At 36.3% G+C, this 27,798-nt stretch overlaps 1 protein-coding gene across 1 annotated transcript in view; it reads right to left on the minus strand.

Annotated features, from left to right (window-relative positions):
• The window catches only part of ARHGEF3 (Rho guanine nucleotide exchange factor 3), a 137,882-nt gene that overhangs the window by 82,789 nt on the left and 27,295 nt on the right, over positions 1–27,798 (minus strand). The window contains exon 3 of the mRNA XM_037386216.1: positions 15,405–15,471. Coding sequence (XP_037242113.1) covers positions 15,405–15,471 — 67 coding nt within the window. The remainder of the gene's footprint in view (positions 1–15,404; positions 15,472–27,798) is intronic.

The raw sequence follows: 27,798 nt of genomic DNA on the forward strand, positions 1-27,798 counted from the left end.
TATTGTCGTGTCTATCTGCCGTGGTTTTTCCTCACAGACTGCTTCAAACAGTATTTTAAACTGACAACAGTGTTATAAAAATTGCTAACAGGTGAACGGCACCAGAATGGTAAAAGTAAAGACATCATGAATGTGGTTTTAAAGTAATAGGTAGGTCTTTGGGCGCTTAGAGACTCAGTAACTGAAACGCAGCCCACCTCCTCCTACCTGTGCAATTCTCAGGCTTAAACAGCAGCAAATTGGCTTTAAACTCAAGGGCAGACAACTACCTCCAAAGGTGGATGCCTCAGAAAACAATACTGCTGGTAAACACTGAATGCAACTTTTAAACATTCAGTTCACAGAAAACTTTCAGTATTTCAGAAAGTAAGGGATCTTAAATTAACAGGGGCATAATGGCAAGAACTCATCACAGAATGTTTTAGATTCAACCCAGATTCAAGGCCCAAAGATAAGCTTGGCAGAGCACCCAAATTATGCATGCGAGGACGTGTCAAGGAAGTGCAAAGTTTGATTTTATCCCTGGTAGTTCAATATAACTGATGAATGAAACTCCAGTTCTGCTGATTCTCTACTAATCTAGATAAGCAAGCCTTTGGCAACTCATCCTGTGAAACCCAGTGAACCTTCGTTTCACTGGAGTTTGGAAAGCTATATATACCTGAAGCATCAAGAAAGCATTCACCTTGCTGTCTTAAAAAAAAAAAAAAAAAAAAAAATCAAATAAGACTGTTGTTACCTCAATGACATGAAATTTCCCAGCCCACTTGAAGTTTCAGAACTGTGGATCTCCTCCTGCAAGGACGCCCTGGACACACACACACTAGCCATCAATATGCCTGAAGACTAAACTTACAGGATTGTGTTCCAGACTTAATTCACACTGCAGAACATAATGCTTCCTTGGGAGCTCTCATATCCGCATGCCAAATCATTGTTTGGACAGGAATGCCGCAGAGACTGACCTACTAATCATGAGTTTCTTCAGTGGTCTCTCTCAAACCTCCAGCTAGGTCACCAGCACTTTATAGTAGATATTTTCCTTTAATATATGCTCAGTTAATTGCCTTGTTTGGCCATTATATTAAGTCACATTACTTCAAGTAAGAAAAGCTAAGTTTCATGAGGTGTTTGTCTGCAAGTTATCAAAAGGCATAACTTCCCACACATTATATGAAAATTTATATTAGTGTATGATTCATATGTACCAGTTTCAATGTGCATTTGAGCACGTTCAAAATCTAGTGATGCATAGGTATCAACTTCTCTTAGACAAAGTTAGCTAGAAAACAATGCAGAGTATTGACTGAAAAATGGAATCCATAATCATCAGAAGCGACTGAAACAGAGCACTTCACATGGCAAGTAAAAACGAGCAATCTAAAATGGCTTTCCCACATCTTTCCTGCATCACAAATTGAATTAACCTTTTTGGGCAAGTGAAACTTGTCCTCAGAAACTAGTAAAAAAGAACTATTGGGAGATATTTGAGATGTGGCTCTTTTTTGAAGCATACATGAACTCTAATGTAAAGAACAAGTGCAAATACAGGGAAAAAGTAACATCCTGGAATTTTTTTGATCCTTGTACACATGCTGCAAATATACAACAAAAGGTTTCTTGAGTGCTTACCTTTTAAAATATTTTTTATACATTTGTAAGATAGTGAATTCTTGAGTTTACAAGACGTATTGATTAGTCTTATTAGACAACTATGTTCCTACTACTATTCTGAAGATACTTTTTTGTTTCTTCAAGACTTAGGTAATAATTGTGTAAAAAGTTCAGGCAAGTATCCATAATGGACAAAGAGAAACTGCTGAAGGTAATAGCCAGCTCTTCCATTTTAACATACAAAACCCACATATAAGCATAAGATTAATGCATTTCTGCCATACTTTCTATATTAAAAGATTTAAGGCTCAAACTACGTATTTAGCTAAGCACGCAAACTTTTTTTGCTATATTCTTTATGTTAAGCTAGAATTAGACCTGTCAGGTGCAGGGAGAGTGAGCGTTTTTTGATGACAGCATACTACTTCCATGCTTTAACACCACTACCAACATTAAAACAAGAAATATACAATAACATTAGAAATTATTTAATTTTTTGTATGCCATTTGTATGTCAACAGTTCCTTGCTTTACCAAATTTGAGGTAATTGCTTCACACACATTTAACTTCTGCTGCTGTTCACTGCACAGTTTGTCTACAATGACAAAGAGAGCGTGCATTCTGCAGCACCTTCAGTATTACACCCTTTCTTATGTTAGGTTTAAAAGGAGGTTCTGGTAAGAGTCATAGCTACCAGAAGCTGAAAGAAATCACAAGTACGTACGTATATGGTATTTACTTCCATTGAAAGCTAGAGCAATAAGCAATGATAAAAGTATTAGGCCCATGTGGGACTTTCATTTAACTCAGGTCTTTAGCTGCTGCAACTGAGTAATTCCACTTCTAAACCAATAGAACTTCATCTGCTTATTATCGCTTAAAGATTAATTCCATTCTAAGAGAAGGGCTTCAAAACTTGGTTTTATAGATTATTTATAGGCAACTGCAGATTCTTTAAAGCATAAGGTCAACAGCTCAGTCTAAAGCTTAAGAAAAACAATGACAAATGGGTATGCACTAAGAAGTCAAACATGAATAAATATGAAGGTTTAAGAAACAATAAAAGTAATTTTAAAAACAGAGTTACCTCCTTTTTCCTTTGATTTAATTAATTGGTAATAATATTTAACTTTTTAGTAAATACGTTGCGTCAGTGATTTTAACACTCACTCTCTCTTCACACACACAGATAATTAATTCACATTGCCAACATCCTTACACCTCACCCTTGATCTCTCCCTATCCTGTTCAATTCTTTTGTGACTTGCTTAGATCTACAAACATGGGAGATCTTTTTGCCAGCTGCAAAATTCTGCATACTTCCAGTAGGCAAGAATGTCAAGACAAATTTGAATTTGGGTAGCAAGCTAACAGCAATTCAAACTTCATTTTTAAAGAAAACAGGCCCTTAGTGAGCTGGTGCAGTCTTTCATCAGCTCGAAACTCAATTAGAATAAAAAGTTTCTGCTGAGTTTGGAGGAAGAAGATAAAAGGTGAAACTGATACCAGTCAGCAACCAATTCCTTTGACAAGAGCCACGACATCTCTGCAGACAGAAAAAACGAGTTGAAGCAATCTTCAGGAAGCAGACATTTTAGGCCAAGATTTTAAAAATTACTCAAGTATTTCCCTCTTGACATACTGTAAATGCTGTTAGTCAGTGTCCCTGCCTAAAGATGAACTAAAATCAAATCTTGCCACCTTCTTCTTCTGAGACCCTTCCAGCAGAACACAGTTTATTTTTCAAAGAAAATCCATATAAATTCTATATAAAAGCCTGCAAATTTTTGTCAAGGGTTCTTTCCTTCCTCTTCATTAATTTGTTATTAGGCTGTTACTAGATCTAAGTTATTTCTTAATTTTTCACAGCTTCACATGAAACCCTAATCCTTTGCTATCAGAATTTGGTAATCCCTTACCCAGGATCAAATACAGGAGAGCAATTTTTTGAAGTGTTACGATTTTCATAGGCCTTAAATTGCACCAAAGATGAATTTAGGAAGGCAGGCATTTTTCAATCAGATTTCCTGGTAAATTTGGATTTCCGTATTCCATTTTGTGAAGACCACAACATGCAAACACTTTGACTTGCTATGCTTCTTTATATTTGCATTTGTGCCACTTCTTAGATCTCCTATAACCTTCTGCCTCAGTAGGCATTGGAATTTAAGCAGCCTAAAGGCAGATGCCACAGATTTCAGCCTAGTGTCAGGCATGAGATTGGCCCGCCAGACTTTTCCTCATCAATTTAGTGAACCACATTTAAAACCTACCTGTATCAATCAACATAGATTAACAGGATGGCAAAAACTGCTCTCTAACCTCTGAGTAAATAAAACATTGTATCTGGGGTTTTTCCCTGCAGCTTTGCAGCAGTCAGCTCCAAGGTACTCTGCACTTTGTTGACAGCAACATCAATAGCATCCACCTGAAAGTGCAGCTTGAGCTTTCTTAAATTGTAAACACTCACACAAGTACCAAGGAAGGAAATCTAAGACATCATATCTAGATTTCAGGCAGAACTTCCTCAAAAGATTGAGGCTAAGAAATCATAATTGACAAATTCAAAATACATAAAAATATGAAAGCTGTTCATGCTGTCTCTGTGTGCAGCTAGAGCACTGCCACCGAGTCCAACGCAGTAACAAAACATGAAATGAAACATGCCAGGGCCATGAGCACATCAAATAGCCAGAAACATCCACAGAACTGCAGGTAAAAGCAATCAAATATTACTGTAACTTTGGTTTACAGGAACAGAGAATGAACATGGGGTATTAATGATTTAAACTCAAAAAACCTACCTCAGCACTTTGTCTGAGAAACTTTCCTGCCTTAGTATTCTTACTTGTAAAATGCCCAAAGCACTGGGGTGGCATAAGGTTGAAGTCTGTCAAATGTTTTAACAAGCACATGATAAGTCTTTATTCAGACAATACACAGCCAGTTTCCAAGTAACTTCTGCTGGTTGATCTTGTCAAAATCATAGCAAAGTGCAAGCAAAACTACCTAAGCAGTTTCACTGTTACTTTCTTTATAGTTCTTAAAAGTAAGGAAATAGAAAAAAGAAAATAAATACGTAAAAATCATCCTTGCAGGACAGCAGTATCCTACTGCTGCAACTATGATTTTTAACTGTACGACAAATGGGAACATACATATCTGAAGTACTGTGGTAGGAAGACACGTAACATATTCCCTTTTTCACATGCAGAAGCCTAAGCGAGTCAAACGCAGGTTCACATGCAGCCACCAGGCCATCCAAAAAACCCTGCAGCTCTCTCCCTCTTTTCAGAAACCGTGCTGTAAGAGGGGCCGACTTCAAACTTTGTGTAGCAGTCAACCCATTCTTCTGTTTACTGATTGGTAATAGAGGAAAGCCTCCTCAAGACTAGGAGTTGATACACGTTTACTATTGGATATCAAAGTAAAAAAAAAAAAAAAAGTTATCAAAAAATCCTGTTACTCTGAAGAAATATATCAACCTACTTAAATATTCCTTTAATAAAAACCAACCCAACTACAACAACTTCTGAAGCTTTTATCTATTTCAGCAGGTGACAGCAGCACGAGGAAAGCAAGTTACTTGAAATAAGCTATGAGGGGGCTTGAGCTGTGAAAATAACAGAGGTTCTGCACTCTTCAACAAAATATCATGAAAAGACAATAAAATGTCATAAGAATTTAATTAAACAGGAGAATACGCAAAGACTTGCACGACAGTAATCCTTAAGAGATAACATACTAGTTTCAGTCCTGCTTTTGTCCACCCTACAAGGTACTTTTAGAGTACCTCCTGACATCACCTCTTGCCTTGGACTGTACTTTATCTAAATGAAATACCTGGCATAACACCTCACAGATTTGAACACTGGTCTCTACACCTCAGTGGCATGTGCTAAGTAGTGGCCTGGCTGTGTCAAGAGATTCCCAGTTCTGTCGCTACCATCAAGCAGAGATCCAGAGACTTGACCTGGCTCCTTCTAAGGGCTGGAAGAGATGCTTACTGGTGGCACATTCTCTGCAAGACTTCCAAATTTGCCCATCCAATCTCCAATAGTACAAACTGTCTTGAGTTTGTCATTTCTCACATACACTGCCAGAGATAGTGATTTGGACAACTCTAAGAACGCTTCCCAAAATGTGAAAAATTGTCACGAGTTTCTGAAGATATTGAGAAAAGAATAATTATGATGTCATAAATAAATGGTGTCACACCAAACTGCAGCAGTCACTGCCCAACTGAATACCCTCAGAAAGCACTGCAATTCTTTCCCATCATCTTCTAGTATCCTTCCAGTCAGGCCATGCATGCAGTCTAATCTTTTTAGGATTGGTATAACCCTCATTTTATAACCTTTTCACAAGGCTACTGGTCTGCTTTTGACTGGAAGTGTCTGAGAGGACACAGTGATTGCTGAAACTTAGACTACTTCTTTTGAGGGTATTTAAGATTGTGAACCACTGAAAAATTGAAATAGCACTTGGAAACGAAACAGGCTTTCCAAATTCAGTGGGGAGCTTGCTGGCACACGGACAGATTGAAACTGTTTTCTCATTGTGCATTATGAGTGTTTTAAGGATGCTAAATTTAACTTTCTCTGAAAAGCTTTACAATTAACCACAATCCACGGAGAGACAGCACCAGTGTACAATTTTTGAATCAAAGCCACTAAGTAATAAATATTTTCAAATGTGCATTTCAGAGTTTTAGAATATTATCTCAAATCACATTAGGATCATTTCAAAACATGCAGCAGAACCTAGGAATTACAACATCTGTCATCATGAGTGGAATTTAAGAGCTTCAACAGATCTGAATTTACTTTAAAAAAATTAATTTGGAATTATTTAAGAAATATTTCAGTATGTTCTTATAAGAGTTTAGATTACAAATTCTTTAGAGAAAGAATAGTTTATTATTATGTTTACATGATATCTAGCAAAACGAAGACCTTTTTTTCTGGTTGCTACTGTAATAACAAAATTTGTTTCCAGGCTGCTATAAATAGACACCATCGTATTGCTCTTATTATGCATTTGTGCCAGATTTTAAAAGACAACCAGAGTTTTTAATTGCTGCATACATTCTAACCACAGAAAAGAGCATTAGCTTTCAAGAATAATCTTGTTCTTATATTTAGTTTAAAAATAATTAGGACTCCTACTAAGACTGAGATGTCTCAGAGAAAATCTGGCTTTGAAAGCACTTTTATGTTTGGGAATAACAGCAGTCTTCATAGAGAGCACCAATAAACCCACTCAAAATGCTTCTTCCAACAGAAAACATCAGGAGGAACTCAAATTTCCTCTTCTTTTTCCATCAGCTCCACAGAACTGTTTATAAGCTCATTCAAAAGTTTTCAGAATGCTTTCCTTCTCTCCCAGTCCTTAGAAGACTTTATTTAGCTTTCTGTCAGAAGTACAACTTGACAACCTAAATCAGAACATGTGGAACTGGAGATGGAGAGGCAGATGTTCGAACAAAACCTCTTGTACAGCAGAGGATTTCCCAAATGTTTCTGCAAATAATGCTCTTGCAGCTTTTTCTAAACGTGTAGTCCATTTCTGTACTTTTTGTTTAAAACTCACTCCACAGTTCCGATTAGTACTACCCAAACACTGCCAAATTGGAAACTTTTACAATCAACTGAGATTGACCAGTGAGATTTTACAGTATGAGCACTAGGAAATTGGACACCAAGACCATTGCAGTGATTTGGTAAAAAAGGAAACGGTGATGTTAATAACGTATCTTTGTAACAGGTTCTAGTAACAACAAGTTCTACTGCAAGTATCACAACCAGTAAAAACAAAGATTAGCAACAGAAATCCATGTGTACAACCATTCATGTCCACTAGTCATTTTAAAATAAATCTGCTAATCTGAAATTGTGTAACAACAATAAAATACCACTATATAGTTCAAAATTGTTCCTAAAAATTTCATTTCTCAGACTGAGCGGCATCAAATTCAGCTGGACAACAGCATCGCCCTGTTAACCATTACAAGTTTCTGAAACGAAGTGATAGGAAATAGTAATTTCAGATCACGTGTTCTCTGAGAGCAGCCACTGGTGGGGTGGGGGGAAACAAATACAAAGAAATGGGCAGAGTTAGGTTTGAGTTAAATTGAACAGGGGTCAAGTTCATCTGCTGTTGAACAAAGAAAAGAACAGTAAATGACAGCAGGAGTACAAGGTAACACCCAATCTATGATTAAAGACAGGAAATCTGCTATATAACAGAACATCAGACTTAGCCTAAGAGAATGACAATTGGACCTATCTGCTTTATCACATGTTGCTTCTAGCTCAGTATTGTTTGTATGTGCCAAATAGCTGGCATGACAGGTTTATAGCACATACAGAATATTTCTACTATAAATAACAAACCACACCCGGAACAAAAATAAACTTGTTACAAAGATCCATAAAATAAAGCCCTACAACATTAACAGAATGATTGCATAAAGTATTTCTGAAGAAAATACTGATTTTGTGAAAAGATAACATGAAATTATAAGAAGTCTTTCCAAATGGGAGATATCATGCTATCTTTGTTATCAGAAAAACTCAAAATATTAATTGAATAACTGAGCTTTAATAAACAGAATATGTACAGTGTACGATGTAAATAATCATGGAAAAGTCTTGCAAATGCAAAAGCCTATGACAGTGTCTTCATTTCAAGAATGCATTAGCCAAGTGCTCTATAAGCATGCTTCAAAATTCTTGCCCCAAGCAACATATCATCCAAAGTGTATTTTCTGTAACTAGCATGTAATTAACTTGAAAGTAGCCCTGTAAACTAGGTAATTGGACAGGTTTTATGGCTGTATACTTAACTCATATTTATAGGTAAAAACTGTGAAAGTTTAATAAAACAGCTACTGAATTGAGTTAATGAAAACAGTGCAAACTCCTAAGCATTACAGCACGCTTCTAGATAACACAAGTGGTAACAGCTCAAAACATGTCCAGGGTTTTCTACCCAGAGCCTCAAATTACTAGAAACCTGGCAAACCCTGAAGGCCAGCCTGCACCCTTCTTTTTTATAACTAACTAACTTATTTATAAATAACCGACAGCTTCTCTCCAGCACATGTTCATGATTCTGGCAGTACTACTATATGCAAAGAACCTTGTAATTTCCACTACCTGTTGAACCTACGAAAAGATACAGCCATTAATCATGGACCTAAGAACTAATGTATCAAACAACCGTGTTTTACAGAAATTTCTAATAGAACATTCTGGCATAACATAACTAACCTAACATCAGATGTTGTGGATAAGATACAGCCATTAATCATGGACCTAAGAACTAATGTATCAAACAACCGTGTTTTACAGAAATTTCTAATAGAACATTCTGGCATAACATAACTAACCTAACATCACATGTTGTGGATAGAACTTATGGTAATTAAACCATGCCGAGTCAGCACATCAGTTTGGAATAACACACTCTTGAATTCTTCAAAATTTTCCAACTGGTCACACTGAATTGCTTTTTAAATTCAGTGTATACATTAAGAATACAACAATTCTGATGTATGTTTTGGAACTGCAGATGGAATTGACTGCTATCCAGTTACGCAAATGCTACACAATGAATTTCTGATAGCATCTCTATTTGTTTGCCAACATAAACCTTGCTGTTCCAAGAGAAATTAGTCTTGTGACTAATCAACAACAGTTCCAATGGTTTGTTCAAAAACAAAACCAATAATAAGCTAAACTATGTAAAACTCCGCCCACAGAATAAGCAGGAAGACATCAAAACCAACACTTTTACAAATAAGAATCAGTGTCTAGGGTGTCAGCTTGCTACAGAATATAAGCTCCAGTCTTCTGAACTACAAATTGTGTATTAGAGAAGGGAAATTTTAATGCTTCTATTGCCCCCTGCATTGCTGCTATCAACACTGAAGTAAACTTTCCCTGCTCCTGCAATGCTCCAAAGCAGGAACTGCATGGCTACAGAGAAACTCAGCTTCTACTAAACCCATTATACAGGCTGTATGTTTACAGCACCATATTCTAATACATTAAAGCAGAAAGACTTGTAGAATTGTTTCTTACCACTTCTAATATCAGGTATCAGAGACCTTCTGGCCCAAGAAAGGTCAATGCTGGACAGAGGCACAACAGCACCTCCACAAAGGCAGAATAAAAGCAAGCCTGAAATAAGACAGTAAAAGAGTAGTAGTGCTGGGGCAATCAAACTCTGAAACAGAAGAGCTTGCAACCCACTGGAAGAAGAAAGAGATCTAAAAGGAGGAAGTGGAGTACAGGAATACATCGTCTGTTAGAAAGCAAAAAAGGGATTCTTTTCAAAGAGAAAGGGGGATGAGATGGGCCAGGGATCAAGCACCCACCTAGAATCTCTTTAACCTACTACAGGAGGAGGTAGAATTAGTCTCTGCACAGAGGGAAGCGGATGAGCACAGAGTGCTGGAGCAGGCGCGGAGAGGAGGGATGCCAGCAGGGCGCCCCCGCGTGGAAGAGTCTTTCTATGACACATGAAGGAGCCAGTTTCTGACTGCCAAGTCACAACAGGTACGATATTCCACTCACGGCTATGCTGCCAACTAGGCAGAGTAACTCCCCCACACACCCGGAGGAAACTATTCAGATTGTGAGTATAAATATAAAATAACAGAAAGCCACATACGCTTTTCAATGTATATGGTAACTTGTGTTTTAAAATCATATTGGTCATACTATAATGGTATTTAAGCAGATTTGACGTAGATACATTAGTGCATCATTTTGCTTCAACAATTAAGAACAAAGGCCTGTCTGACACCATTTATAATAAGTGTCTGTTACATGTAACATCACTGCTTAAGAAAATGTATCAGTGGATACAGACATTAAATAAAACCAGTCAGAATCCAGGAGAGGTAAAGTGGTGCTTTCTGTGATAGTATTATGCAATTTACGTAATTAATCATCAAGGCAAAGCTAGGAACAAACTTCTCTCTTAGAAACCGTTATCTTATTTAGATTCATGCATCCTGAAGGGAATAACTGAAGTCTGCCAGCCTGCACAAAATAAATATACTGTTTTGTAAATACTGTCTGAATTCTTCCCATTTGGCATAAAAGACACCTCTTTCCCCATGAAGACATTGGCAGCAAAACTAGCAAAGAAACCACTTGCACATCTGAAATTTACTTTCAGCACATTTAGCACATTTTTATGTCAGGCTTCTCATAAATTAGATCAGCCTTCCTCACAGGTGACCGCATCTGCAGCTTGGTTAGTTCAATGCTTCTCTAAAATTAAAAAGGAAACAAAAAGGAGGAAATAGGAAGAAGCCTAGTTGCAGTAATTTATCTTCAGTCTTCAGGCAACCGCACTCCAAACACATGCCTCAAACTATTTCAAAGTAGAAAATGTTGGTTTAGATGTCACTATTTATTTTTAGCACTGAAGTTCTTCAGCCAAATTTGGTGTGTAAGGGGAAAAAAAAAGCTAGAGAAACCATCACAGTGGTTCAGATGTTTAAAATATGCAGGAAATTATGCTAGATCTTGGTGGAGCAGTAAAAAGAAATATCAATAATAAGTGGAGACAAAACCCAGCATCCTCTTCAGTTACGTCTGCAACCCCAGTATTCTTCATTAATCAGGTAACTGCTTTTTTTGATTGTCTGGCAGTTTCTTTATGGCCATCTGAAGTGTCATCATATCAATAGTGGGACTACCAGGTACCACTACTTTTGCAAAGTACCTCATGGGGGTGGGGGGGGGGAGAATATCACTTAAAGACTTTCAGTAACACAAGCCCACTAATCACATGACAAGATCTAGAAAATTATGCTGCTGGCAAAAACAGAGAGTGGGTGATTTTAAGGGGGTAGGAGGGGAGACAAAGAAGCTGAAGTCTGAAACCCCTCAGGAGAGAATCTCAGTCTTGAATTCAGAACTTACACACTTGTTTTTCCATGGTAAGAGTAGTTAGGCTTATTTGTAATTCAAGACTATCACAACTAGCAAACAACCACAGAGGCTTTAATCTTAACATCTTCTAACTGTGTGTGTATGACTGTACGCATGTAATCTGCATTTGATGGGATGCTTTATTAAATCAAACTGTTTCCCACCCTACATGGCAACATAACAGTAATTCCATAGACATTAGAAGCAGCATATTGAACTGCTGTCACTTACGTGTAAGCACCGAACAATGGTGCTGAGCAAAGCCACCTCTCTGCATCCAGGTGTTAAGGGAAGAGGGGCATGGAGATTTGAAGAAAAAGAGTGAGAGTTAATGGCAATTAGAAGAGATCAAAAATAGAATTAATACCAATCTCTGCGCTAAGAACTGTGCTGTTACTTTTTATATACACTATCAACCTGCCTCTGAATTGCCCCATCCCATCAGATATTCATGCCTCTTCTTACCAAGCTCTGGCCACAAATTGCTCCACACCCACATGGCATCTTTATCTTCCCAGAGTTAGTATTTGCAAAGGTTGAACTGATAAACCTGTAGTGTTTTATAGGAGACTTCTGCCTCCAATCCATATTTCCATCTCTCTGCTTTCACACTCACTAGCTTTCCTCCATTACCATACTTCATCCCTTTTCACTCTCTCATCTTTCACTGCTCTTTGCTTTCCCCATCCTGACTATCCCTTTTCCAAAGCTACAGCTTCCTCCTCTTTCCTCCTCCAATCCTACACCCAGTGTCTTTCCTTTGCTTTATTCCTTTTCTGCTCTAAGTGCCATATCCACCACCTACTCTTTTATGTTCTGGTTTTCCCATTCCACTGTACCTCCAGTTTGCAATATTCTAGTCTCCACAGGTTCTGTGTTTCTTCCTCTGAAATAACAATTCTCACTATAAATTCCTTCCCTCTAAAATAGTCTATTTGCTGGACACTTGACTATACAATTTCAGAGACCAAATTAACCTGATGCTTCACGTATATGCAGGAGCAGCACATAGCAGAGAGATTGCACTGCTCGTTAAATTTAATTCTAAATTTAATCTAAACCAGGATTGATTGATCTATTAAAAGAAATAATTTTTAAAAAATCAAAATAAACTCCTTTCTCCCCAATGATACCTAAGCACTGCCCAAAGTTCTGTTAAGTAACTGCTACTGTTATCTAAAATTGACAGCATTGGCAGAAACATGTAAATGATATCGTGACATGGAAATCCCTATTGAGAGAATTAAATGTGATCTCTAGCCACAGGGCTCAAAAGAGCTGCTCAGCACAGAAAAAAAAAAGTTTCTTCTGATAAAATAAATGTAAGGAGGGTAAAAGGGAAGTGCAGAGGAGTTTCTTTGGTAAATGTTTAGCATCTGGGCCTTCTTTATCTTACTTTGAGGTCTGCATTTGTACACGTTCAGGGATGCTTTAACATGCCCACCTTATCAGCATGATACAGAGACATTTAAAATCAGTGAACTGACTTGCAAAGCAAGGGTAGGTGGGACGAACACAATGTTGCAATTAGGTGCTTCACCACTTTCTTTATTATTTTTTGTGACTGTTGAAATGATCCTGTATTATAGCATAGATGTTTAAACAAAACAGCTATAAATAAGTCATCTCTAGAGTATTGTTTGTTATACTCAAGCGTGGCACTGCTCCACTGTCAACATTAACTCTGTTCTTTTACCCAATAAGGTTTTACTCCTGTTTGAGAAGACATCAAAGTTAACCTTTTATCATTCACCATCTGTATGAAAACCTTTATGACTTCAAGTCTGCTCATTGGGCTTTTCATAACACAATTTTTCCATCCCTCAAAATAAAATTGATGCTGACGCAATGCAAACATGAACAGAGAATTGCTCTCTTCCCCAGTGCTCAACAGTCTTGTTTCAGCATCCAAACAGATCAAGTGAACAACTGATACAGGTTCTTCCCTTGATGTAGCAGTTTATTTCAAACAATTAACTGCAACTGTCAATTACTATGCATTCTATGAAATATTAAAGCTATAGAACTTGACATCTGTCTTAGTATCCCATAAATTTCCTTAAAAGTAAGGTGGCAGTCAGCTCCCACAGATCTTAATTTCTACACATGGAGGAATCAGTTTGAAGATCCTTTACTCGCTGCCTGTTTTCTCTAGTACTACCTATTCTATTTCCTTTCAGGTTCTTCATTTCTCTTCTTGATTCTTCAGCCTTTTACTCCCCAATTCTCTGTTCTTCATGTACTAGCGCACTCCACCTCTGCCATGCAGCTTGATGACAGACTTCATGCCACCACACTTAGTGACCCTAAGCCCTTACTTCCAGTGCACTATTGTTTTCTGAACTTAGAATCATTGTTTCTCCGTCTACAACTCATACCTGCAACACTTTTCCTACTACTTTCATACCTACCTTCTTCCTCTGTTACTTTTCAAGCATAGCTGAGAATTAGGAGAAATACTACAGTCAATTTTACTTTTAAACTGGCTCTGAAATTTATAATTAATCTACAGATTAGAGGTTGTTGGTATTTTCCCTGCATTCTTGACAATAGTTGTGACGGAACTATTTTCTTGGTAATGCTGACAACGTCATTCTGTAGCTTTGTGGTACAATGCAAGAAATAGATGGTGAAAATAAAATGCTCACAGTAAACAATAGTGGACACTATAATACCAAATTAGAATGCAGAAGTCATTAGCAGATATTGTGAAAAATAATTTACATTTTAATTAATTTTACCATATTATCACCACCACAGATCAGTAAACCTGCCAATGTCATTTACACTTTCAGCAAAGCATTTAAGTAATGGTTTTCTATGTAATTTTTTTGTTGGAAGGAACTCAAAGAAAACAGAATTATATGCTGTCCTGAATACAAAACTGAACTGTTTAGATTCAGCCTAAGTCAGTCTACATTACAGGTAACGGTAATTTACTGTTTATTATACCAAATGAAGTTTGAAAGGCAGAAAAGCCCTACCTTTAACCAAAAGATTACAGTAATACTATGACTTAGATACAACATGCAGTGACAACTCCTTCTCCTAGACTCTATCCCAGGCTACAGTACTTACACAAATGGCAAACACACCATTGTCACCACCGTCACACTGAGTTTTTCAACAAATGGTGTAGAAGACTTCACAGAGCATAGCGCACAGAGAGTGGACAACATGACTTTCTGAAGCAATTAATCTACATAAGAATTATACCTCTGAAACCTGAAGCAGACACGAATCAAAGCTCCCAATACCCCCAGCAAATATTAAGGTTCTCTGTTTCACTTACATTGGTTTTTCATGTACCTTTTCACTCAATTACTGTGGGAACAGGCATACTTCATATTTCCTTGCTTAGCCAAACAAAAATAAAACCTATTCCCTTTTGCCTTGTAAGAAATCCATGTAATTTTTGTTATGAATCTCCAACTGTACTTCTGCAAAATTCACATATACAAGCTTTCAATAACTAATCTCGCAAATATCTATTAGAGTAAAAAAGCACTTAAAAACCCTGTACCTATCAGTTCCGTTTTGCTGATTTATTTTCAGATATGAAAACACACATCTTTTCTTTTTAAATCATAATGTACATTAACACACTTACATTAAATTATCTTCCCCACCCCTCATCATAAATCAGCTAATCACATAAACAAAAGCCCTTTTTTTAAGAAAGCCTTTTAAGAGGTCAGAAAATTAAAAGTTCAGTTCTGTAATTATTTTGCCATGATTTTAGTCCCTGCAGATCATGGTTTAACTACAAAGTTACACAGCAACCGAATGAAGCAGGAGGTATGAACAGAGTATGAACAAAACACCACCACACTTACCCCTCTGAAATTCCAGCCCTTGGTAGAAGGAAACAGGGAAAAACCATTCTGTTGCTGTTGTTTCGGCCTGCAAGATGAGACAAAGGAAAGTGTTGACATTTTCAGCTGTCATCTTTTCTATATCAATAACAGAGTGACAATAGAGGAAGAAAAGAGAAAACACAGGCTTCAAGTACTAAGACACCTTAGATTTCCTTGGCTGTACTTCTGACAGGTTTCTCTCTTCAGTTTAGTTGAGTGTTGAGAGCTAAAGGACATGGCAGCCTTACGAGCCTTCGGAGACACACTGACTTGATGTCTGACAGCAACTCATTACTCCTACCGATTTTCAACAAGCAGAGACAACCCTGACCTGAACAGTGCGGGTCTGTGAAGCTGCAATTATGTCATGTGATGCACGATGGGGCAGCCTACCAGCTGTACTAGCTGGGGACACTATAGAGCCTTTAATCATACCAGTGAAGCTACGCAAAGCACTAATGTAAATTAGCCAGACCTTTGTATGACACTAAAAACTAGAAGCTGACTTCTGTTTTTACTCCTTCCAAAACTTTTCTCCTACCCTATAATTATTGCCGTACAATCATTTCTGAAAAGTAACCATAGCATTCTTCGCTTCCCTCCTAATAAGCGCTTTTCACCAGTGAGATCTTAAACTACTTTACAAAGGTAGGCAAACATTGCTGAGATTTCACGCATGAAGTCAGATCAAAGCTAGACTGACCTGTTGCAGTTGACCAAACCAGCAAATAGTTTGGCAGTGGGACCTAAGTGCTGAACACACTGCAGCTCCAACCATGCAATTATACAGATTAGAGAACTGACCAAACAAGAACAAGAACACACAAACTTGGTTAAAAAATAGCAAATTAAATGGCTGCCTGTCAAACCTCACCATCCAACAACAACAGGACAGATGTTGTGCAATGAAAGCACTGGACTAACGCATGAAAGATCTGGGAGTCATTCCTGTTGCTTATAGCTCCTGAAGGACTCTAACACGCAGTGCCTCAGCTTCTTTTCTGTAGAGTCAGGATAGCCATAGTTCTCTCTGTCTTTTCTGTCTTCTCTATTTTGGCATTAAATATTTGGTGTACAGGCAGTTTTCTTATTATGTGTGCTAAAACACATCATAGCACAATGATCACGGTAGGCATTTTTAGATACCAACATAAAGCAAATATTAATCATGACAATTGAGTCATTTTTGTAACATCAAAGGCTGAGATGTAAATCTTCTCAGTTTTTCAGTCTACCTGACAGCCAGCCAGAAAGAATATCAATATCCGAAGCACATTGATAAAGTCACTAAAAAGCACAAGACAGCATACATGACAGACTTCAGTGTTAAGCAGTCTCGCTAATAAATCCTCCTACTACAGCTTTCCAAGTTAAAATATTATGAAACTGAATTACTAACCCAAAAACCTCACTGCAACTGTTACTGCACTATGAAAAGAGAAAAATGTGATTAACATGACAAAGTCACACAATTATCAATTGTCCTAATGGTATTTTGAACCCTTTTCATTCACAGATGATCTCACACTAGAACAGCCAGACTTTCCAAAAAGTACCACGAGCTTTCTATAAAGTTGTGCTCCTTAGTCACTTCTCAAAAAAAATCTCACGTTTAAACTTACATTTCCACATTTTTTCTTTGATATTTTAACGCTGTTCATGCATTTGTTTTCCCAGTTTATTAAAAATTTCACTAGTTCTATTTTAATTAAGCTAAGCATAGGGGAAACAAAAGACATTTCAACTTCAATACAGCAGGATTTATGATAATTTACACAACAGTTACAAAGGAAATGAAAACTTCATTAAAAATAATCTCTCCCCACTATCATCCTGTAACAAGAACTGAGAACTTCACAATAAGGTTGTTGTATCATTCACCTACACTAAACTGAAGACCATCCACCAGAAGACTGATGACTAACCATTTGTTATCATCAATCTGTAACTTTCCCATTCACTGAAAGCATCCCTGACTACACAACAACAGCCAGTCTTTATAGAGAGCAGACAGTATTAAAAGTACATTTTGCCAGTTTTCACAATAGGTATCCTCCTTTCTTATCTTAGCAGTCAAGAACCTCACTTCATTTTGGTGAGAATGAACTTACTATTCACACTGGTATGTTAAACTCCTTTCTTCTTAGTACTACTGTAGTGTTATTAAAGAGCCTTAAATGTAGCAGCCTAACAAAACAAGCCGTTTTTACCGAAAGGAGTTAATTAAAAAGGTAGTGAAACATATCGAAGTCACCGTATGTTCCTCCATAACTTATGAGCCTGATCCGATACATACAGGGTGTAACAAAATTCTTCACAAATTGTTTTTTCACCTCATACGTGCAGTGCTCTTCCAATGAGCAGAAATCAGGCTGAAGCATTACACCTATTTACCAAGCTACAGGCTACCTTAAATAGTTTCTTCCAACATTTTTACACATCTGGCCTGGTTATTACTTCCTTTTTTCCCATTCTATTAGAGATATTCAATGTTTGTCTGCAATGCAGTGAATACATCAAGTCTAATTTCCCATTATAAGAAAGCATTTCATATTGCCCATCTCAAACTTACAAAGATATTAAAATTTTAAAAGTGTTTTCCTACTATCTTACTGACAGACTGGTTTAGATACCTCACTGTTCCCATAACTAGAAATGATCTAGGCTAAACATATTCATAAACTGTCTATGACCAGCATTTTTCAGCTGCACACACCCCTAAATCAAAATTACAAGTTCTGGTTCTCAACTGTACCTCAAGTAACAAAATATAGTTCTACTGAAAACAAGACCTAATTTACAGCTTTCTGTTTGGTCCTTCACTGTCTTAAAGGTGTTTTGATCCCTTGGACTTCCCAACTGTCAACATCAATGAGAGCTGTACTGAGAAATAATCAGTGTTGCAGGGTTTTTTCAAATAAATTTTAAATTAATGTCTTGCTTTTTTTTTTCTACAGGGCGCTACTACTGTTACTTGTGAACATTCTGTTTACTGGATAAATCTATTCTGAATTGCAGCAGTATACAGGCTAATTAAGAAAACCACCTGTCTATTATAAAACCACTGAAATACTGAATTACTATTTGATATTTTAAATACAAAACCATAAAGCTACAAAACTGTCAGAGAAATCTATTTTGAAATAACCGATGAATGTTACACTTCGATAGGAGGGATACTGTATCAATAGGTGTGTTAGACCCACATGGTTTGGAAATAAAATGATTTACCAGATCAATAATAAAAGCAACCACTGGCATAAGTAGGTAGCAGATAGAACAAAATAAAACATTATCTTAAAGACGGAAAGGAGACAAATTAATAGGCATTACCAGTGATGAGCAGCTCTGACTTCCAGAGGAACACAAGTCTAAAATAAGTTACTCAGATTCTGTAGTAAGGCTTTTCCAGATACCAAAGAATAAGACAGGGATGGTTCCTATAACTGCATACACTGTGACTAACACTCTTGAAACCCTCAAACAGATTATCACAGACTAGATCATGGCTGAGAAAAGGAAGTACATGATGTGTGAGGGAAAGACAGGAGATCATCCTTACAATTCCTTGCAACAGTAATTTCAGAGCTGTTATTTATAATACTTGACCTTTCTTACAGATGGATTTTTTTTCATTTAGCTAAAAGCCTCCAACCATTTTCTTCCCAGTACTGCAGTTTTAAAAATGAAAGATTAGAAGGTAGGACTCTATAGAAACTCCTCAGACTGTGGGAGGGAGAGGGGTTATCAAACCTGCCAGCTGAGCTTGGTTTGAAGATTGCTATACAAAGTTTACCTTGGAAATAAAAGCCTGAAACCAAGTCCATCCAGCCTGAGAAAAGTGCAAGTGGAGACCTACCACTTGGAAAGGCAGCCCATGAAGATACTCAGCCTTCATCCATGTTTCTCTGTTTCAGTGCCAAATTCCTCCTCCTCCTCAGTAGATGTTTTAACTGTTCATCTTCCATTTGATCTTTAAGCTCCAGCTCTGGCAAAATAAGCCCTGGAAATGGCATCTCCACATCTTAGTAGCTCAGATGTATGCTTGATCCCTTGAAACATCTACCGAGGAATGACTGAACGACACTGACTTGCTTGCCTGCTAGTTTCCTAGTGATCCTGCTAGTGATGTTCAGTAAGGATAATCTGGAATTTTACTGAACAAAACATTTATTACTGCAGGAACTTTTGACACTAGTAATATCCTCTGAGCTGTGGCTCTATCTTTTTTACATCAATATAGTTGCTTCTACAACTATTTCGTAGCCTGGAGAATAAATAGCCACTGAATTAAATGTATAGTGAATTATCAGCTTCAGTTTTTTAAGGTCCCAGATTCTGTGGTCCAGCACAATCACTTAAAGTCCTAAATCTGAATGAATCTGAATGAATAAAAGTTCTAGAACTTCTAGTACCATGAGTTAATTTAAGGAGTTTATTAGATTAATTACAATGAATCAACACCTTATGCTTCCTGTAACACAAGGCTGTATGACACTACCCAACAAAAAGCAAAGCTTTACAAAGGAAAATGACTTGTAGCAGTGAAGAGGGAGAAAAATAAGAAAGAAAAAAAAAAAAGAACACAAACAAGATAAGCCATGAAATTAAAAAAAAACCAAACACACAGCTAGAGACATATTGTTTCCTTTCTCACAGCTATGTATTTAGTACAGAATTTTGTATACAATGAAGACAAGATGTTGCCATAGACTCCAATAAAGTACTAAACTAGATTAAGGATATATGTCAGTTGGTTTCCACTGCAGAACATTGAATTAAAAATAAAGACGTATCTCTGTCAAGACCGAAGTATGCATTATTTTTCTTCTAGAATGCTTATGTTGTCCCATCTACTGCTTTGCATTCAGAAGAAAAATCCAGTATTTCATATGAAAAATTTCTTCACCAAAAGATTTGCCAAGCATTGGAACAGGCTGCCCAGGGAAGTGGTTGAGTCACCACCCCTGGAAGTATTTAAAAGATGTGTAGATGTGGCACTTGGGGACATGGTTTAGTAGTGGACTTGACAGTGGTAGGGTAATGGCTGGACTTGACCTTACATGTGTTTTGCAACCTAAACAATTCTATGATACTGTATTAAACCAGCATCATTATAAAGGTTTGTCTGGAAACAAAACATTGATCCTTCTTAAAATAGTTTTGCAAAAATGATCCCTACATTTTACATTTGCTGTAAAATATCTTTGTTGTATAATATATATTATAATATATATTGTTGTAAAAGATCAGTGAAACTGTAGACTTTTTACAAAGACTGAATATGACCTATAACTATTATTTCTGCATAAAACTCAGGACAGAACCCAGCTACGTTCCCTCGAATTTTGTTGGCAATGGTAAGAAAAAGAATTAAAAATCATAAAATAATGTTTTTGTCCTTAAGTTGTGTAGGGTTTCCTGTTTAGGTTCCCTCACACACATACTATAAATAGATATAATAAAAAATCTGTTGGACAAAGATATCCTTATTGAAATCTTTATTTAGACACAATTTGTAGACACCCAATTAACATGCCTCCCAAAATACATCAGTGAGATCTTTTTGTGCAATCTTTACTGTGCTGTAGGTAGTTCTATAATGGCAATAATTAAGTATATAATGGACTTATATATATATAATATATATATAATATATAATAAATATATAAAGATTACAACACACATCGAACATTTTAAAGTTTCTAAGGCATTTACTAAAAAAATTGTGTTACCTGTCTTGAAGCATGACGATGACATAAATGAACAATTTATGGCAGTTTATATTAAGCTCTGTAATTTTTACATCTTATCTGATCGTGCAGTCTTTCTGCACACAGAATCACTGACTACAACAGTATTTTTTCAGATAAGAATATTCAAGCTGTGTGTGTTTTGTTTAGAATACTCAGCTGCTAAGTCTGTTTGAAGATAAAAGCACATTTCACAAATCTACATGAATACTCACTCAGATAATAAAAGGAAAGTTCAAACCACTTAGAGACAAGCTGTGCCAAGTAAAAATTCTTTTCAATCTGCAAAAGTAAAGGTTGTTACTACAGCTGTAAATATTTATGAAGATACTGTAAATAATAAATAGAACTTACTGTTCAGAACTGTTCTTTGTAATGTCATCTGCTCAACTTATCAAAAGTGTACACTAATATACCATTAATAAAAGCTAATTTATTTGAACACACTGGGATATTTGTGATACTAAATCACACATTAAAAAAATATTTGAAGTAGTTTACCTGGTGAAGCTTGAGATATGCAAGAGCATTTTAGCTTCAAAAAACAGTTTTGAACAATACTGACTCTCTTAGATGTTTTAAGTTAAGATAATAGATTCACGTACCTCTGGTACTAATTTTAAAAGCAGAAAAAAAACCCCCACCCATGGCTTGACCTCTTCATAAAATATACTGACTCCTTCACTTGAAATCCCAAATACTATTTCTCTTCTATGCTAGATTTGTACATTTTGGAAGTAAAGGAGATTGTGGAAAATTTTATTTATTTTCCAGAAGGAAAAAGCCAAATCTAATACAGTAAAATCTGGCTCAGAAAAGTTTTAAGTTAATGTGGAGAGTTTACTTGATACACTTTTATTCCTAAAGGCAAAGCATCTCATTAAGATTGTGTGTATGTTTGATTTACCAAGGTCTAATCCTCCAGACACGAGCTCTTCAAGCTCCCATAGCATCTACCGAGAGACGAGGGGGGCACTTAGATGAGCAAGATCGAACACTTACTATCTTGAAACAAAAACATCCACCAAAGCAAACACAGATGACTGATTCTTACTATTGAGCTGACTTCCTGAATACTAATATAACCTTTTATTGTGCTACTATCATGAACTATGTGTCATAAACATATTAAGAAAGAAAAACAGCCCTTATGAATCTGGATGTACACAGATGACAGCCTGCACCACCGAAGCAGGTACATGTACCAGCGAGCTGTCCCACACCTACTCTTTTCCCATGCTCTCTTCAGAACATGTTTATTTATACTGTGAATCAATGCACAGCACTGTAAAATATCTCATCGTTAATAAAACCCAAAGAAGCTACAAAATGCTTTTTATCATGTCTGCATTTGATTAACTTCCTGTAAAAATTAAAAGCAATTTTATGAAAGAGGGGGAAAAAAAAATCTGAAGATCAAGTTCTACATTTTGATGTAAAAATCAGATACTCCTTATGATGTAACATTTCATCTTCTGAAGAAACAGAGGCTTGATTTAAAGCTTTAAACTTAATTTATTTCTTCATCTGTTAACTACCACAGGTTAATGCAATAAATCACGTCTGATATACACCACTATAAAAGCATCCCCCTTGACACATGAACTCTGTTCACAACTGAAACAGAAAGCCCTGGCTACTAGCCAAAAGGAGGATGCAGGCTTTTCTACTGTCTGACAGAAGTATAGCTGCATTAACGTTGGGGAGGATGAGAAGAGAGTCTTCTATTATGTTTCTGTAACAAAATATCAATGTTTCATGAATATTGCAAAAGCTAAGATTAGAAAGACTATTCACTGGCTCACTTTGAATGCGCAGCCTAAAATTATTCCTCTGGCATTTCAATAATACTAAGGAATAAGAAACGGCAATAAATAACATGTTTGAAATTTTTAGTCATTACCTCATCCCACTGTTGTATCACAGATACATGCTGAAATCTTTACAAAGAGAACAACTCCTCATTAAAAAGAAACGTTTGCTCACCTCCACCCTACAGTCAGCCATCCAGGTATGATTCTCTGGTCCATGGGAAAAAAAAAATGACACACACACACCCCCCCATCATGACACTGTCACAAAAAGCAAGCCTCCATGCAAAAAACTCACATAATTCATGCTCAATGAAAGAGAGTAGGCTCCATTTTGTTTTCAAAATGGAAGTTCATTCTCATTGAGAACCTAAGGCTGGGAAATCCACTTAGTTTAGCAAGATTGGATACTTACTGATTAGATAGACAAGGGATTTCTTAGTTCATGAAATCCAACCAAACCGCATTTTCAGCTAGCCTATATGGAAGTTACTAACACCCTCAAAATGACCATTCAAGTGCCATCACATCATGTTCTTGATAAAGGAAATGGGTGTTTTCTGAAAATCCTTTTTGTTTGGATTCATATAATCCGGATCTCTTTCTGAAGGCAAACATGAATTCCTGTGGTTCACTAAGAGTCATTTAGAAAGATCAGAAGGACCAAATAAAGACGGTAACACTATTTAAAGCAAGTAACATTTGGGGGCATACCAATCCAATACAAAATTTTTAAACTCCTGTACTATTTCCTTATCTCTTCATTTGCAACTTCATCTTTTTCTGCATTATAGCTTGCATTTCAACTGAAAAGGCTAAAAATGTAAGTTTGTAACAAACACATCAAGTAGGACCATTATGCCATTAAGCCTGCAGCCAATTTAGAGGCTTCTCTGTGTTGAAAAGAGAAAAACTCCTGCACACATTTTAAAAGAGTGCTGTATGATATTTTTCACACCTCTCTCTCAAGGATATGGAATTAAACTAGTCAAGGAAGGAAATCTGCTTTTATTAAACATAATCAGCTACAAAGGACGGCAACTTTCAGAATACTGTTTCACTGAGAAAGATTATTCTTGCATAAAGCGGTACATTGAGTGACAAGAACCACTCCTGTCATTCTGATGCAGACAGACAGAATGTCATGTTTTAAGATTGTAACAGGCCTGTCACCACTGGAGCTAATCAACTAAACTTCTCCAAGTGTACGCGGTCATGTCTACACTAGTTCTGCCCTCCACCATGCCTCAAGGATTGCAGGTTGTTTTGGCAAATTCCATTTAGCTACTTTGTCACATATAGTTCAGCAACTTGGACCTAAAAATCTCACCAAAGATTAAATTCCGCAGCATACTGGGACTCTGCTCAGGACACAAGCAAGTATTTAACTGTGGCATAACTAAAACATGGGCACCAGAACTTCTCCCACACTTTAAGCACTGTCAGTTAAATAAAGAACAGAGTATTAAGTAGTGAAAAAAGTCAGAAATTCATTAACGGACCAATAACAAAACCTTTCATGGGAATGAGTTTCTATATTTATATCAAGTCTGAAGGAAAAGCTTACACTTTTTCAAATAACCTTTCACTGTTTCTAGAGCTTTTTATTTAGAAATTTAAAGTACCACAACTTGGGATTATTTTTTATTTTCCCCTCTGGGTGCTATTTTAAAGATAAGCACCCAATGAAACACCTTTTTCTTTTACAATATGAAACGCAGGAGAGAACTCTTCCAGTTCATTAGATTACTAAGATCAATAGGTATAATAAACACAACTATGCTTAACAAAATACTTAAGATACTCACAGAAACATCTGTAGACAAGCAAACATTTTCAGTAGTTATGTACCCATTACAACCTGTTTTCTTTAATAAACTGCCAGTATATTTAATTTTTCTTGAACTCAGTTACATTTTGTGCCCCAAAATGAACTACAAGAGGCCCTGAAGCAAAGTTTAAAACAATATGCAATACATACATACAAGTCATCAAGATCATACTATGCAACTTTTAGATTCATTAAGACCTTTTCACTTGTAAGACTTTCACTTGCATTATTAGCAGATCGTACACTGCAGGACCCCAAATAAAAAGAACAGTGATTTCACCTCCATTTCGTATTCATTTCCATCTGCACAGTATTTCCTACTAAGTTGCATAAATAACTGTAAGAGCAACTGTCAGACCCCTGGGCTTAGAAAATTTTTTTTTCCTCATATTTTACAAAGTGATCTTTATAACTTTCTTAATCAGCTTTAACATACTTTTTTAGATCTTGAAAAGAATTAGCAATGTCCATTCAGTATTGATTACTTTAGTTTCCCTTGTTTGATATAACTCACTAGGACTTTTTATTGTGGCCATAAATCCCCTGAGCTCCATAGGCTTTTTGTCTTACTCCATGACAGTAAAGCTACCAAATCAAGCCCCTAAAATGCTTTTCAAGTTTAAAGTTTAATTCATATAATAAACACTGGACTGGTTTCCCTTTGTTCTGAATGAAAGTGAAATAAATACAACAAGGGCAACCATATGCCAAAGGCCAGTTTACACATACAAGGAGAACTAGATTTAATAACAAAGAATTTCAATAAATATTGCATCCTCTGACATCAGGATATTCTGTTTAATACAAACACTGACAAATTTATGTCTGCAAAAATCAGAAGAGTTTTTGAATGCAATTTATAAATAGACACTAAAGTCAACAAATACTGACCTCTACCATGTGACTTTTGTGATCTTGATCATCATTGCACAGTGAGGTCAGAAGGCTATCAAGATAGTTTCTCTTCAAGAATCATGTAAATAGGTTTACATAAAAAATAACACTGTTAATAAAAGCTAGGTTATAATTTCTGAGCAAAAGATTGTGTACTACATATTTGGCATTAAAAGTTTCTTTACAACATGAAACATTTGAAGCTGGTAGCAAATTTAACATGCAATGTTTCTACAGTCTTCATTGGTCTGAGGGATGATACTTCAGCAATATATTCAAAAGGGGTATGTACTCTGAAACCAAAAGACTCCTTTCATAATATCTGAATTTTTATGTAGTAGAATGACTTCCTATTGAGTAAGCAAAACCCCCACTTTCACTGTTTTCCATCATTTCTGAAGCGATTTAACCTGAGATGCAAAAAACAAAATGGTTTTAGTTGTAGTTATTATTCACAGCTGGGTTCCTGTGGGAACATTTTCTGCATCACTGTTGCCATAGTAATTACTATAGAAACCCCTGAATGCAACAGAGTAAAACCTGTTGAAACTATCCTTCCATTAAAGCTCCATTCAAAACATCAACGCAGGACAGAAAATGTTCACTTATCTCTACTTCTGCCAGCAACAAGTTATGATTTCTGGTCTCTTCAAAATGAATACACTAACTACATTACAGTAATTTCAGCCCAAGATCATTTTACAAGAACAAACCAAAAACTGGCAAAATTGTGTTACAATTACAGAACCCTATAACTAAAAAATAACATTGTAGCAGTGATGACTCTGAAAGCATGCATTTTTCGCTTTGTCCTGGGTCAAAGTACATTCATTAAAAAGCGTATTTATGGGTAGGAGAGATTTGGAGCCAGTTTTTTCAGGGATAAATATATATATATAAAAAATGTATACATTTTTTAAAGTGTTTATATGCAAGAATACTACCCCACAAACATTTTTTTTTCCTTCTGAAACAATACAGCTCCTGCAAAAACAGGAATTAACATGTTAAGTGAGACATGTTAAGTAGATCAGACAGGAAGTAGGATTCTGCTGTAAAGCAGACCAGTAATGGGCTGATCTGCCGATGGAGGAAATTTTCTTGTCTCTTTCAAGGTAAGATTGTCTGGTTGTGTCTGGAAGCAGGAAGGCCTACATCCTTCTTAGCTTACTTTATTTATGAGATTTGTTATCAATTACCTTAATCAATACAGGTATTTAGTTGCTTTCCTTCTGCAGTCTCTGCCTGAAGTATATCAGAGCAGCAAGTGCGGTAATTAACCATGTTATTTTGTTTGCCTTATAGTGTGCATTCACATTATCCGTTTCAAATGTATTGGTGTATGTTGTTATAGGCAGAAGACAAAGTCAAACCAAAATGTCAGGCCTATGATTCCAGATTACCTCTTTTAAGATGCTTCCCAAAATGTAATGCAATGAAAGGTCAAAAGGTAGCTATGTATGAAAGTTGTTAGCAGAAAAATATTGTAAGAAACATCACTTTATACATCATCAAGGGAATATTACTGCTATTAAGTATCCGGTGCTTCTTTACATAATTTTTAAGAATTTTGGCTATAGGAAAAATAATAAAGAACAATTATTTTAATATATTATCAGTATTGCTAAGATCACACTGCTGTTCCTTGCTCTTCCAACAAATGTGAACAAAAATCCATTTACTTCTGTTACGTGTTTGTGCCATACAAAGCAAAATTTTCCTATCCAAGCACATTTAAAAAATAAGCTAATACAGAACTGACATTACCTACTGAAAAGACTGTCACAGAAGGTCCCATGAAATAAACATAGCTGTTCATGAAACACTAGTTTTTCCATGGTTCTTTATGAAACCATAAGGAATAATATTGTTTGCTCTTGAAACTCAGAAAAATCTAAAAAACATAAGTTTGCCAGAGCCTAGTTGCTTTCAAAGAAATAAGTATTTTGGGGCTATTTGCCCTTGCACATATTGACCTATTCTCATCATGTAAGCTAGTACAGTATCTTTTTTTCTTTTTTCATAAGAAAATACTCCATGATTTGTAACAACTTTATAATATATGGTAGAAGAATCACTCTGAC

The sequence above is a fragment of the Falco rusticolus genome, chromosome 4 (assembly GCF_015220075.1).
Source record: "Falco rusticolus isolate bFalRus1 chromosome 4, bFalRus1.pri, whole genome shotgun sequence".
Taxonomy (NCBI): Eukaryota; Metazoa; Chordata; class Aves; order Falconiformes; family Falconidae; genus Falco; species Falco rusticolus.